Here is a 16266-nt window from a genome sequence, read left to right on the forward strand (position 1 = left end):
AAGTTTTAGCTTCAAAATCAGTAATTTTTTCATTAAAGAAAGTTCTTATTGAATCCATTTAAAAAGAAAGATTCTTTTAAGGCAATACCTGGAGCCTTTCCATTAATACTCTTCTTTTTCCTTTTAATAAAAAGCTCAAGTTTATTTACAGCTCTGGTGACTTTGGAGAGGTCCTTGAGAATATAATTTAACTATAGGTCTCCAGACTGATTGAGGTTTCCATCAATTAATTTTCCTCAAGTGGCAGTTTGTAGTTATACTATGGAAGGATCCCCCTGGAAAAATGGTGATTCCATGTATCAGGTACCAAACTAGGCCAAATGGAGAATTACAGCATTACTGTACAGTAATAAATCAGCTGAAGTATCCCACTTGCAGGATGAAGGATCTGGTTTGTCTTTTGCATTACAAGAATTCCTAGGGTCTTTGCAAAATGATGACTACACTAAGTAGGAAGCATTACATAAGTAGGGCTACAACAACGTACATAAGAATGTGCAGCTTTTAAGATTTTTAACCATTTGTAGTGTGTTGCTCACACACTTGTGGTGTCTAGACAGCAGGTAAATATGGCAAGGGCTTACATGAGAGGCAGTAAGTAGCAACAGATTTTGGAACTGTACATTGAACTTCAAGCCCTAAGAAAATAGGTATTAGAATGTATTAGAGATACGTTTCTCCCTGCTACATACCAGTAATGGTACATCCCACTGTGGTACAGTGGTGCATATTCCCTGATCTGCCTCAGTGGTTGCTTCCGTGGTTAAGGCTGCAGACGTGGTTATAATTTATTTATTAGGTTATTAATAATTTACTTGGGATAGCACCCATTATATGCTAAGTGACTTCCAAACAGAAATTGCCCCAAATGCTTTTCCTTTAAGAGCTTTGCTTTGAAAGATGTGATACATACACGGTCACGAGGTACCCATTTTGATAGCATACACTTTGTTAAAGAAAGCTGAGTTTCGTGACACTAATACAAAACCTCTTTGTATTCTGATTTTCCTTTAACAAAGGTTCACTGCCATGGATAAATAACTGCCCATCTGTCATTGGAGGCCTTTGGGGAACTGACAAAGAGGGAGTGCAGAAATCAGTAGGCTACTGTTTTTCTGGGGATTTGGAGGGTTTGGTGTAGTGAGTGGGTGTGCCATGGCCATCTTAGGGCAAGAGCCTTTGATTTTTAAGAATTCTTGACACTCCCTACTAAGCTGATGCATTGCTACTTTACTGGTACCAGTTTCTGTATCTACATGATTTTGTGAGAATTTGTGCTGTGGTCTTGGGCTGTACTGATATTTTTGTAATTTATGAGAATCTCACAGATGTGGGAGAAGGAATCAAGATACCGACTCTACTTTATCCATCCTTTACAATTTCCCTACACAGTGAACATTGACATTTTATTCCTTACAGCTCCAGGGTTTTAGGTCCTTTAACTGAAAGCGTCAGTATTTATTGATAAGGGCAATTTTGAAATAAGGCTCTTTGGCTGCAACTGATTAAATATCAATCTCATTTGATCAAAACTTACTGAATTCCTTCAGCAAGATTTTATTATATAATTTCTGTATAGATGTATAAACCTGCTGTTTACACAATATTTGTAGTTATTGGGATATCTGTGCTTGAATGTTGCTATTGTGCTATTTTGCTCCTGGTGGTTTTTTGAGCAATGATGCTGACTAAATCTTTGGGATTACTTGTTGCTGGTTTTCAGTGTGCTCTGAACTGAGAGCACCATCACGAGTGCTCCTCTTCATGAACATAAAAAGACAGAAAATACTGCAGTTCCCCTAGTTGCTCATGTCCTTGTGAATGGTGGTGTTTACTCTTCTGGATTCTCTCTGAAGGAAAGTTGCAAATGATGTAAGCAGGTGGCCTTGGGGATTAACATATTCTAGAACTTTAAAATTATTTATATTGTGAAATCTGTAATATTATCCTCAACACAGAAGGAGCCTCAAAAATACAGCTTAATAAATTTTAATCCCTGGTTTATATCTCTTTCCTGTTTCAATCATTCCTTCTTTCTTAAAGCTTTCCAATTCCCTTAATTTTTGGTGTGGAAGACAATTCTTTGGCTTGCTTAAAAATGGCTTTGTGCCCTTTCCACTTCATTTGGAGGCTAGTCCCACAGCTTTCTTTTAATCTAATGATTCAGATTAGCTGAATTCAGATAAATTCTGCCTCCTACTCTAATTCAGATAAAAGTTTTCATTTATAAAACTCCTGTGAGTGCTTTAGTCTGGGCCACACAGTTTGTTAATATTTCTGCAATACAAAGGAATTATAGGTCTATTCATTCCACTTGTTTGGGACCACTGAGAGACAGTAACTGTGATCCCAGATGCTATGGGCAGAATGCCCTCAGGAAATGGGTCTAGTGCACCTTGCTTGCATCACTTGTGAGGAAACATACTGGGGCAAGCGAAATTCAGACTGTGACCCCAAAGAGGTGTGGAAAATCAGATTATCCTCTTATTGTTATGAATTAGGAGCCACACCATTAAAATCAATATTGTTGCACCGGAAGAAATAGGATAGTTGGAAAGGATAAGAACGTCTAAGTTTAAAGTTCGCTGCTGTTCTCTGTATTGTTGCTGAATCACTGGCAGTGAAACAAACAAATGGAGACCCATAACTCTCATATACCCCAAAGACCAATACAGTTTATTTTAATGGTATATTCACAGATAAAGAAGAAATGTGTAAAAGCTAGAATTTTCTTGTGCTGCCAGTCACACTTTGATTTTATCACATTGTCTAATTGCAATAAAAGCTCAATCAGAACCACCCAGCCTCTATAAGTTATGCATTAATATGTACATCTCAGTTTACCCTTTCCAGTGGTGGGAACTGGCCTTTTACCAATTCCTGCTAAGAGCTAAGGTAGTCATTGTTCCCACACAATCTTTTTCACAAAAGCTACTGATTTACTGTCCTTTGGATGTCACTATTGACAAAAACTTAAACCATAATGGAAATGCAGCAATTTCAACTTGCTTAATTGAGGAGGGATGATAGAAAAGTGAGTACAAATATAACTCTGAAGCATCCAGCTCCTCAAGCCGTGTACTTTTGCCTGTTTGATAGCTTTGAGCATTTTTCAAATGACAATTTGGATTTTAACTGGAAGCTGAGTCATGAGCATTGTTGTTGTTTTAAGTGAAACATCAGGTTCTTAAAATAATACTCTATTGATGAAGCGTATTGAGGGTTTTTTTTTTCCAAAATATTGATTTAACTGTAGCAGTGTAGATATCACTTTGTGTTGCAGAGATTAATATGTGCAATTGTAATAATTTAAAGTATATATACTTTCATTTACAAGGTGTTATATATGTGATTTTGATAGTGTTGTCTCTTTATTCAAATCATGTGCTTTGCAGTTTCAGGAACCTTGATTTGACATATGCTTTGGGCAGGAGTCCAGGAGATGATGCAAAAACAGTCACAGCTTTTTGGAGATCATCGCTGTTTCATTAGATCTTTTTTCCTATTTGAAAATTAAATGCTATTTAGAAGTTGTTCAGGACTTCTCACCAAATTATTTTTTATAAATTCTTTTCACAGACAAAGACCATAAAGCCACTGGGAATTTACAACTGATATTCTTAGATGCACTCTTCTCAGAAGATATCTAATCTTTCACTCAAGAGAAGTTTTTACAGATCTTGGTCCCTGTAGTTCCTGTTCCATTTAGAATGTATCAATAAAATTTCTCTGCATTATCATCTCAAAGTGCTTTGTGATCCTTAAGGATGAATTCCATTGAGGGTATTCCTTATTCTGCATTTCACCTTATTTTGTGAAATGCAGAGTTGCCTGAAAATATAGATAAATACTGCTTGGCTATCTTGGACTTGATCCCAGGTTCAACTGGTGAAAATGATGTATATTCCAATCTGTTCCTTGGTTGTTTTTGTTTAAAGAATTTGTATAGATTGAAATGCAGCTGCAAGTGTATTAGTGATTTTCTATTGCTTACTTGTCAAGATTTTTATTGTGTGGATGAAAAATAGTATTTCAAAACCTGGCAGCATATTGACAAAAACAGAAGAGCACTTTGTGTAATTCTCTTTTGAAAAACTACCTCTTTTAGAGACAGAGATTGCCTCAGCCACTTCCATTCATATGTATCTTGATCAATAGATTTATTGATAGCTTTTAGCCAAGATTTAATTCTTTTTTTCTCCTCGGTTCGCCATGGTGCTCACTTTTCTGAATTAAGAAACTAGAATTAGGCTCCTATAAGCAAGGCAGACAATATGCAAGTGCTCTAGGTGTAAAAGGAGGCATTTGACCTTTTGTTGCTAATCTGTGACAGGTGCAGGCTATTTTCTTCCAAATGGTGTTAATTTTCATGTGCAAATCCACCCCCTGAAACCTGCATTCTATATATCCACCACAGGGGAATTGGTGGTCATCATGAGTACTGTAATGGACAGCTGAGAGGGATAATCACTGATATTTCAGCACATTCATGCTCGCGACTCGGCCGTTTTTAGTGCACTTCTGTTTTCACCGCTTATTAGGGAGGCTGAAGTTAGTTATTCATTGCTGGACAAAAAAAGTGTCTGAGAAAGTTCATGTGCAGGGAACAGCACATTGTTACAAATTAGTTTCCTTTACCATTTCTGGCAAACTCATTACAAAGTAATCGCGCCCTGCGCTGAAGTGCACTTCCTCTGGGACCAATAACTGTAAATAAGCAGGGCTGCAAGCTGGCTGATAAGTTGTTGTTCTGAAGATAACGGTCCTTTTTAGCAGAGTGTTTGACCTTTTTCTTTATATTGCCTCAGGCTTGTCTAAGACCCTCAAGGTCTATTTTTCATCTTAAAATTCTCTGTAGGAAAGCACAATGTGTGGTTTAAGAAGATTTTAGGATTGCTTAACGTATCTATATTTTCTTTTCTAGCATTTTTATGATAATTGTTAGAATGCTTAGTAAGTTTAGCTAGCATTTTCTTAAGCAGGTTTTCTCTCTTTGTGTAAAGTACACTTTTTATTGATGCAGGAAGCAATATACATTAATATTTTATGAGGACTAAGTGTATGTTGCATGATTAATAAAATAGTGACATCGGGCTTTTTTCTGACTTTTAAAGAAACTTGAAACATGCTATTGACCCCTTTTGCTATTCACATTTTGAGAGTATGGCACTAAACATTACTCTGTAAAGCAATTTAAGCAAATATAATTAAGAATTTCAGCTTGAATGATTAAAGAAAAGCATGTCTCTCCTTTTCTCAGTGCGCTAAGTGTATTGAACAGAACTGTGACTGAAAATTGAGCATGTCTTAAAAACAAACCCCAAGGCTAAGTGAAAGTCAGTTTATAGACATTTGGGAATTTGATTTGTTCACATCTTCCCATCAGTTTAAAAAGATCTGTGCCAGTATTTCTGTAAAGTAAAATAATAATAGAAAAAAAAAAAAAAAAACCAACCCACAACTAATTTCAGAGTGCATGAGAGAAAAAATCCATAATGTTTTGTAAAGTGCTGGCTACTCTAATAAATAGCTTATTTTACTTTTAGGATAAAGTCAGAAAGCCATTTGACAGACAGATATGCACCCAAACTATATTTGAAAAAAAGAAATAAAATATTAAACAAGAAATGTCTTAGAATGCCAGTAAGTTCACATCTTAGTGCTCAGGTTGTTGGGCTTTTTAGTCTTGCAGATCACATTACTTGATCTGTTCATTAATTCTATATGTACCTTAAATGACATTATCTTAAGTTTTATAATGTTAATCCCCAAATATAATGCTATTCACAAGTAGGGAGTTAAGATGCTTTAAAAAACGTGTAATCTCATAGCTAGAACTTCTGTATTTATTGAATGGAGTGCTGATGATTTCATGTGGGCACGAACCAGAGTAAAGCAAAGCTGATGTCTTAGTAGTGTGAGGCTTTTTCCTTTAATTTTAAAAGAACATACTTAACCAATATGGTTATGAACAGACTCTTTGACTGGTATCACAAATTACCAGACTAACGATGGGCACAGAATAAAAACTGTGTATGGGGAGGGTCTTACAGCAGTTGTATAGAGACTGAAAACTATTGGTAGGTACGTTGCCTAAATTTGGTACTATTTAGCTTTCTTCCAAATTTATCATCATTTCAGCCCAAAACCAGTCCACCTTGGGTACTGCAAACCAGAGTATGTGTATTGCATAATCACACAGAGATTCCTATGACATAGGAGGGACTTGCTGTCTAACCATTCATTAAACAGCTTTCCCTCTTGCTATACATTTAACAAAAAGAGAAAAGAGAAATTTTAAGGTGCCTTATATGGCTTTTAATAATAAAAGCAGTTTAGAAGTTGCTTGCACTTAAAAAGTGGTTATTTTCAACGTTAAAATATTAAAATGGTATAATGGCTAAATGGAATGGTGTAATCAATGTTTAATTCCTGTTTCATTGTTTCTAATGCATTTCACTGTGTTACCTATGGTAGTGGACTATAATTCTCAGTCATTAGAATAAATGTTTCCCATGATTACAGCACTATGACAACAGTACCTAAAATGTTTAACTTTGTTTGTGACATTAACATTGGGAAGTTTGTATCCTCTCTTGGACACCAAAGAGTGTTTTTCAGTGGCATTATCGGCTTTCTACAAAGTATCTCTTAAAGTGTATTGTTCTTACAGTTCTAGGCTGCTTTGTTACCAAAACTGCTGTCTTGTTTAATGACATTGCTATGTGGGCTGAAATTAGGCTGACAGATTGTGAGCAAAGGCTGTGATATTACAAACAATAGTCTATGGAGCATGAGGAACTTGTTGAATCGGTTACTGAAGTCATCAGTGTTGGGTCCAACCTATTTAGCATCTGGAAGACAGAGAAGAAATAGTGCGCTAATGAAATGTATAAATGAAGCTAAACTGCAAATGGCTGCAGGTGATGATGGCAGCTCACATGTAGTATGAAGAAACCTAGTAAGAGGCAGTTCTGTGGGCAAAAAGTAATAAAGTGAGATACGATTCACAAAAGGAAAATGTACTGCAGTAAAAAGGGAGGTCAGTATTTAAATCAAGTGTTAGACTTAAAGAGATAAAAGTTTTGTGAGTCCCAGAGAATTGTGTACATAGTGATTAAATTGTTAAAGATTCTGCAGGATTTGAGGTAGGTATTATAGGTTTTCCAGAGAAGTCTGGCTTGTAGTGGTTGCCGCATGCCAGCTCTTCACCATCAGTGATTTCACTGACATTGGTACAATTCTCCAGTGCTTCTTTAGGGATCCTATGGACTCTAGTTTTGAGTTCACATCAGTCTGACATTGAAAAAGAAACTGACATGCACAATAGATCAGAAACCAAGGTCTCTTTTTGCTCTGTTTATTCAATAATCCTTTAGTTTCAGTACAACTTTTTACCAATCTTTGAACTTGAAATATAAGTTTAATTGCTTCTGTGTCTTCCTCTGTAAGTAATTCAATCAAAATTTGCACCTCTGGTCTGTGTTGCAGATAACAGTCCATGTCTGGACTTGCTGGGATCATTGGGATACATGTACACCCTGCAGCTTAAAAGCTGGGCCTAGTCAATAGTCTGTGTGCATCCAGCCTGCTGCCTTACTCTTAAAGGGTTCACCAGCATCACACACACAACTCCGGTTCAAGAGACTCTGGGCACCCACACATGAACCTTTGTCCAAAAACAGTGTAAACTGTGACCACAGGAAATAATAGTTTATATTAAGATTTGAGTTCTGCTGTTGTGAATAACAGTGATGGGTTTGATGTCTGTAGCAGAAAGTGCACTCAGATGTCTAAGGCACCTAACCTAAAATCAGGCAGGTGTGGTGTGTTGACCTTGGCCAGCTTCTAGATGTCCACCCAACTGCTTCCTCATGCACCCTCGTCAACAGACAGGGGTGAAAAAATAAGATGAAAAAGCTAATGGATGGACATAAAGACAGGGAGAGCACTCACCAATTGCCGCCACAGGCAAAACAGACTCAACTGGGGAGAGAAAACTAATTGCCAGTTAAAATAGGTTTGGATAGTAAGAAACAGAAAAATTAAACCAACACCTTCCTTACTTCCCAGGATCAAGGAACAGCTCAGGGGGGTGGGGGTTGTGGTCAGCCTCTGCCACTCTTTCGTTCCCCACACAGTTACCTGCCCCAGCCAGGGCTCTTCCCATGGGCTGCTGTTCCTATGAGGAGAGCCTGCCCCAGCCCGGGCCCTTTCTGTTGACTGTGGTTCCTATGAGGAGAGCCTGCCCCAGCCTGGGCCCTTCCCTGGGCTGCCATTGCCTGTGAGGAGAGCCTGCCCCAGCCTCGGCCCTTCCCTGGGCTGCCATTTCCTGTGAGGAGAGCCTGCCCCAGCCCAGGCCCTTTCTGTTGACTGTGGTTCCTGTGAGGAGAGCCTGCCCCAGCCTCGGCCCTTCACTGGGCTGCCATTTCCTGTGAGGAGAGCCTGCCCCAGCCTCGGCCCTTCCCTGGGCTGCCATTTCCTGTGAGGAGAGCCTGCCCCAGCCTCGGCCCTTCCCTGGGCTGCCATTTCCTGTGAGGAGAGCCTGCCGCAGCCTCGGCCCTGGGCTGCCATTTCCTGTGAGGAGAGCCTGCCCCAGCCTCGGCCCTTCCCTGGGCTGCCATTTCCTGTGAGGAGAGCCTGCCCCAGCCTCGGCCCTTCACTGGGCTGCCATTTCCTGTGAGGAGAGCCTGCCCCAGCCCAGGCCCTTTCTGTTGACTGTGGTTCCTGTGAGGAGAGCCTGCCCCAGCCTCGGCCCTTCACTGGGCTGCCATTTCCTGTGAGGAGAGCCTGCCGCAGCCTCGGCCCTTCCCTGGGCTGCCATTTCCTGTGAGGAGAGCCTGCCGCAGCCTCGGCCCTTCCCTGGGCTGCCATTTCCTGTGAGGAGAGCCTGCCGCAGCCTCGGCCCTTCCCTGGGCTGCCATTTCCTGTGAGGAGAGCCTGCCCCAGCCTCGGCTCTTCCCTGGGCTGCCATTTCCTGTGAGGAGAGCCTGCCCCAGCCTTGGCCCTTCACTGGGCTGCCATTTCCTGTGAGGAGAGCCTGCCCCAGCCTCGGCCCTTCCCTGGGCTGCCACTTCCTGTGAGGAGAGCCTGCCCTAGCCTGTGGCCTTTCTGTGGGCTGTGGCTCCTGTGAAGAGAGCCTGCCCTAGCCTGATCCCTTTCTGTGGGCTGCAGTTCCTGTGAGGAGAGCCTGCCCCAGCCTGGGGCGGGGCCACTGGTCCTTCAGGAAATGCCCACCTACTCCAGCCTCTTGCCTGAGGATATGTGGGAGTCTCTGCCCTGAAGCCCAGCATGCTTTCTTACCTCTTCCTCCTCAAACCATGGCTCTCCTCAGACTTTCTCACTTCTGTGGTGGTTTTGCCCTCCCTTATGTATGTTTTTACTGAGGTGCCACCTCTGCTGAGGGGCTCAGCTGTGCCTTGTGGTGGGGATGTTAGAGAGCTGTCATGGGGCAGCCCAGCTGCTCCTCAGAGAACTCAGCCCTGAGCCCAGGCTCCTCACACCTGGGCATGGACACCCGATACAGCAGATTACGTTATTTATATTTGGAAAAGGTATTCTAGTTGTATAATGTTGCTGTGGGTTTTTTGGTTGGTTTTTTTTTGTTGTTGTTTTCTGTCCGTCTCTCCCCCCGCCCCAATATTTCATATGCCAAATGTATCTTTGAGGCAAGTGTTTAGGAACAGATTGTTACCATTTCTGCAGAGGGAACCATTGAAGAGAATTTTCTTCTGAAAAGAAGAATGTGGGTAGAAAAATAGAAGATAACATTAAAAATAGGGAAGATTAAAAATGTTCAATTAGTAAAGCCAGAAACAATTTTGGATAAGGAAGAAATCCTGAAGATATATTGATGAACAGAGTAGAAAATGTTTTTTCCTGCCTCTTTTCCATCCCAGAACAGCAGGTCAGCCATATTGTGCTACTTGTACTCATACTGAGTAGCATGATATCTATGAACAGTCATATTGACTGAAATGGGATATGCTGATGAGGGACTTGTTTCTCAAATAGTATTATAAATAAGTATTTGAACCCAATAGTGATACTCAACTCCAAAATATATCTGAAATCATAAACCAGGTCGTCTTACAGTGCCATTTTTAAAAATAAATACAATTTAGCATGTGAGCTAAGGCGTGGCCCTGTTTTAGGAAACCTAATGAGTTAGGTTTGGGGTTGAATTAGGAAAATCTGAAGTCTTTTTTGTGTAGTGTATAAATGAAATGGACGGTCTAAACCCTGTTTTTAAAAATCTTGGCACACTTCAAAGGAAAAATGCCAATTTAGCAATTTAAAAGCACTTAGCAAGTTTTCCCAGTGCTGAACTTCATTTCTATAGCCAGTGTGGTTGCTTGCTGAATAATGCCATGGGGGACAATGTAGCTCTGACTATATTTTAAAATATTATTCCATGAAATTCACGAGGAAAAAGCTGAGGCGAAATCTTACAGCCTCATTTGTGTCTCAGGAAGGAGGTGATGGTAGCTGTGAACAGTAAAGAAAAAGTATTAAGATAGCTTTTGAATCACAAAGGAGTTGAAGGCTGGCCTATCTGTGGGGAGAGAAGAATGCTCAGAGCACCAGCCAGAGGGGCGAGGTGGAAATCTGGGCAGTCTCTAATCTTAGAGGTGCTTGAACATGAGGAGAAAGTGTAAAGAAAGAAATCAGTACATGTGGGGTCTAAAAGACATCAGAGACAGTATTGGAAAAGTGAAAAATATTGAAACAATTGAAAAGATGTTAGGACACCATTGGAATAGTCAGATAAGATGACTTAAATTTGATTGAATAATAAAAACCCATGTTGTCTTCTTTTTGGTGTGTTCATATGCATTTAGTTTACTGGGATGTATTTTATTTTGTGACTACACTTGAGGCTCTTAAAATTAATTCTGAACTGTTGCAAGGTTTATTATACTGAAATATTTTAACCACAGAGGTAAAAAATTTAAAAATTCTTCTTAGTATAGTTCCTGGAGGGTTTAACAGCTATTCATTAAAATGCATTCTTTTTCATATGTTCTTGGTAGGCAACCTTGGACGGGTGGACAACATCACAGAGTTTGAGTATGACCTGTTCATTAGACCAGATACCTGTAACCCACGCTTTCGAGTTTGGTTCAACTTCACTGTTGAAAATGTAAAAGAATCACAGGTAAGTGACAGTAAATTAGGCAGTATGGTAGCTTTAATATTGCTTACTCCAGAATATATTTTCACAAATAAAAAAAGGTGACATTCAGGATTTGTACATAAAATTTTGCTGTAAAATATGTTACTGTTCTTTGAATGTTTCCAAGTAAATGCAGGTATCAGCATGACTGGATAGTACCAAAGATACAAAGTTACAAAGATAGTACCAAAGATACAAAGTTACAAAGACAGTATAACATTTGCCACCTAACAGGAGTTGTATTAGCAATGGTTGCTACATCTATGTTTTGATATATGCAAACCAAATATATGTGTTAATATATGAAAAAGAAGTCCATCATAGCTGTTCAAATATTGTCCCTCAAGCCTTCATTTAATACACATAGAACAATGAGGTAGGAAGGCAAACACGTTACTCTAGTGACATGCATTATAAGAGGAGTTGCTGGTGAATGTATTGCTTGTGAAAACAGGAGTTTAAATGTGAAACAACTTCATGTGCAATTGATTCATCTGCTCTTAAATAATGTTTCTTTGCTGTAAAAATGCCCCATGAGGAAGAAACTTCCTGCTCTATTTTTTCACTTCTCTTAAACTAAGCAGGAAAAAAAAGAACTTATGCAGTAACTATACACATTGACAAATCAAGAAAGATTTAATTCCACTTTTCACACGTACCTGGCATTTTATCCTGGCATTCTGTCTTAGTTTATGACAATCAGACTGTCATTTTCACTTAATGGAAAGCAAACATATTTAGTAAGAGAAAAACCTGCAGAAGCTTGATATTTGTATTCCTATGAGACTAATATCTTAATATCCACCACTGTACCGTTCCTGTTACAACTGGAAATCATGAAATTGTTTATCTGTCTTCCTGGAGCCTGATACTTTATCAGGCAGACCCTTTTCCCTGCTGTGCCTTACTCAACTATGATCAAATTATATAGTCATGAGATGAATGGGAATCTGTCTCAAGGAGGCAAAGAGATCTGGTAGAAAGATACAATATATATCTAGTGCTTACAGGATATTTGTTTTCATGGTTGTCTACATGAAAGAGAATGGTTTCACTATTAAGTTTGACTTGTGAGGTCTGTTTTTATAATGTGTGTTCCTATAATCTTTTTTTCATCTCTCCAATTTCCGTTAAAATGAGACCTGCATGAGTGTAATCTAGTCTGCAACCTTTTTTAGGTCTTTGTACTAGTGGACACGGGCAGTATTAGTCATTGCAGCTCAGCTATATTAAATGAATGTTAGAAATTGCTACATCAAACATACTGTGTAATCTGGTTTGCGCATTTTGATTATTTTCTTTTATGTTTTACTAGAAAATAATAACAAGGAAGGCCATACTGTTCAGTATTGCTTAAAAATGTTGCACTTACACACAGGTAACTTTGATCACTTTATGTTGAAAAGTAGATATTTTGATAACTCTACATGAATAATTGTCTGTATAACATTATATTTATTTTTGATGTATCATATAGGTGATATGGGGGGAAGGCAGATCTGTGAATTTATATATCCTAGATCTGGTTTCAACCATTTAGATGAGGACTCAAAGGGAGTAGCTACTTTATTAATTTTATCTATTGTATATATACCTTATATATTGCATATATACCTTACGAGGAGTGGCTGAGGGAACTGGGATTGCTTATCCTGGAGAAGAGGAGACTAAGGGGAGACCTTATCACCGCCTACAATTACCTGGAAGGAGGTTGTAGAGAGGTGTGTGTTTGTCTCTTTACCCAAGTGACAGGTGATACAATGAGGGGGAATGGACTCAAGCTGTACAAGGACAGGTTCAGATTAGACATTAGGAAAAAAATTTTCACCAAAAGGGTTATCAGGTATTGGAACAGGCTGCCCAGGGAGGGGGTTGAATCACCAACCCTGGATGCATTTAAAAGACGGGTAAATGAGGTGCTTAGGGATATGGTTTAGTAGAGGATGGGTATGGTTGGACCTGATCTCAAAGGTCTTTTCCAGTCTAGTGATTCTGTGATTCTGTGTTACATTAAATTTCATTCTAATTGTTCATCAACTTCAAATTCTTAAACAACTTTATTTAGATTTGAAAATAAGTTGCAGATTTTCATCTCATTATAAGAATATCACCAGTCTTCCTTGATATTTCACACTAAACCTTTACTCACAAAGAAATTGATTTAAATAATGTCATAAGAAAACAAGAAACCTCCTTTCATTATTTGACTTAGAAATCATCCATTCTGTTTTTCTCTTGTGGCATCAGTTCAATCATTGACACCCAACAGTGGAAGAAGGGATTAAAAAAGTGAACAAAAAAGACAAGAGTGTGAAAACAACAGCTGTAGAAGCACTAAACACATAGTTGCACTGCCTTTATTTCTGGTTTAGGTTTCAGTTCTACTGGATAGTAGAACTATCAGTTCAGTTTTCACAATATGTTTAGTGCAGTATTTTTTGTTATTAATCTAGTGAACTATGTAAAGACAGACCTATTAGACATTTCTTCCAACCTCACCGTCCATGCATTATTTTTTGCTTTCCAGTTTTAATTTTCTGAAGCCGTGGAGCTTTCACTTCCTACATCTCAAAACTGTTCCATAGTCTCTTCTCACTGACAGTTTTGCTTGATATTTAGCCTAAAGCTCTCCTTTATTTAATCCCACTATTCCCAGTTGTAGTTCTTCTTAGTAATAGCTCCTCTTGGTACAGATAAATCCTCATCCTCCCTGGCTAACATTTATATTTCTGTAAATTATAACATTTCTCATCATTTGTGTCTCATCCTAGCTATCATGGATGATTGTTTCAGTCCTATATCCAATAGAGCACTTTACCTTTAAGTGTTTAAGTATTTTTCCACTTTGGGGCCTTTGGACTTTCATCATAAGTGGATCTTTCCAGCCCTTTCATAATTAGCCTAGTTTCCCAAGGAAGCAAGTCTTATATGATCACACTGTCTGCTTGCTAGCCTAGGTTTTGGTGTGGCTGCTGATCTTTCTCTTCTCCTTTCTCCCTCAATAACTTCTTAACTCTTGGGCAGTTTCAACACCACTGGACAGGAATTCCACTAAGTTTCAGGAGAGTAAACTGCCAGATGGGCAAGAGACCCCAATAGTGTTCCCACTGGCAGAAAGGCTATAGTATGAGATCATTTCTTATTAAACATCAGAGAATACACAGAGGAGATGCACGGGAAAAAGTGCTCATTGAGATTTGCATTTTTAAGATACCAGAGAATCCAACCATGAAATCCAAATCCATATCACTTGGTAGTTTTACTTCTTGCAGAATGTCTTGTTTTTGTTATTACTATTCCTCTTCCAGTTCCTTCAATATTTTCTTTATAGGGTGGAACTAAAATTTAATGGACAATTTTGAGTATGCTAACATCCCAACTTATAGTGATGGGACTGTAGTCCCTTTGCTCTGTAACTGTCTCAGTATAGACAGCTGGAAATTGCAGCAGCCTTTTGTTGCTGTATCACTATGGAAACTCATGCCTAATTTGTTGTTCACTATCATACATAAGTCTTTTTCAGAATGATTGCTTCCTTCCTCCTGTTACGTATGTCTTAGGGTTACTATTGTGCTTCAGTAACAAGGACAGGTAATAGAGCTTAGTTCTGTAGCATGGCAATGACAGCCCTAATATTTTCAGAATTATTTTTAGAATTTTATGATAAACTTGGGTTTTTTTGATGTTCACTTCCTTATGTTATGGTAGAACCAGCAATATTTATTTATTTTTTTTACCAACTTGGAAGTTGGTAAATTAACTTCCTCCTCATGACCTGGACTTCTACATAAGACATTTTATGTTGTCAGTTTTCTTTTATATTTTTAGCAAAGAAAAAAAAAAAATAACTGATGACTTATATTTATGGGAAAAAAAGTACTACCATTATATAAGACACCTGTGAGATGTAAAATTTGGTTTATTGGTCTTCTTATATGGTTTCTGACTTTGCAAGTCAGCTTGTCTCATGAGATCTGAGCTGTGGATTTTTTTTTTCCCATTTCTTCAGTGAATTTAATTAACACCAATACTGGAAAAAACAAAAAGAAACAGGTATGTGATATGTAAGACTATAATCATGCGATGATTACTCTTACAAAAACATGAAAGGGAGAATGAAGGAAACGGGATTTGCTATGGAACACATGGTCTCATGGGCAAAGCCTCCAATTTCTCTAATTATATATGTGTCACAGGCTGCTGTCTATTTCTGGATAGTGCTCTTTGTTGGGCAGGGTTTGTTTCCTATTACCTTCAGCCTTACCCCTTACACCACCACCTACAATGTTGCTAAATTCCTTCTCTCTGGAAACAGAAATTGGATGAACAAATGTCATCTCCAAATTGCAATTGAAGTATTTTAAGTAGACAGTGCTTCAGGTGCATGATTACATCTGAGCTAGAACATCTTTAAAGGTGTTAGTAGTGAGAGTGATTCATTTGAGATTTTGGCGGGGGGGGGGGGGGGAGGAAGACATGTATTTATGTGCAATAAATTATAAACATATGCTAGTATACCAATATTGGAGGATTTTACAGGTCAAAAGAATTATTATTTCTCCTGGGGCCCCTAGCGAGAAATTCTGCTCATGTCATTGACACTGACTGTTCCAAATCCTGTACCCTCACTAGGAAAAGATGATCTCTGTCCTGGAAAATTTACGTTTGAGAAGAGACAAGAGTTGAATACAACAAAATAATGAAAGGACTAAAAATATCACTGAGGATTTTAATTAGTCTAACAAACAGCAACCATATTCTACAAATAAGTAATGTACATCTAGGCTGGATGATGTATTCTGTATGTATATGCACCCTGAACAACTCTGCAGTCTGATGAATCATGTTCAGAAATGGTATTTTCACTGAGATTAAAAAAAGAATTTCAAACAGAAGGGGTTTCCTAATAGTGCCAAATTTTGTTCTCCAAGTGTTGATAAACACATTTGGAGTTCTTCATCACAAAGGTACTGACAAAATATACCAAGAAGGATAGAGGAGAAGAATGGATATTTGGCAGCTAGGATTTGATCATTACTTACAGTTAATAAATCAATCCAGATTGAGGTTAAAATCAAAGAACGAAATGT

The 16266-nt window shown here is 38.6% G+C and overlaps 1 protein-coding gene across 2 annotated transcripts in view; it reads left to right on the forward strand.

Annotated features, from left to right (window-relative positions):
- Positions 1-16266, forward strand: part of LOC311193423 (BEN domain-containing protein 5) — a gene marked incomplete at both ends in the record, with an annotated part of 931749 nt that overhangs the window by 37770 nt on the left and 877713 nt on the right. For both annotated transcript variants that reach the window (XM_084266248.1, XM_084266247.1), the window contains one exon: positions 11034-11158. In XM_084266248.1, the coding sequence (XP_084122374.1) occupies positions 11034-11158 (125 nt within the window). The remainder of the gene's footprint in view (positions 1-11033; positions 11159-16266) is intronic.

The sequence above is a fragment of the Gallinula chloropus genome (genome assembly GCF_964237585.1).
Source record: "Gallinula chloropus genome assembly, chromosome: 6".
Taxonomy (NCBI): Eukaryota; Metazoa; Chordata; class Aves; order Gruiformes; family Rallidae; genus Gallinula; species Gallinula chloropus.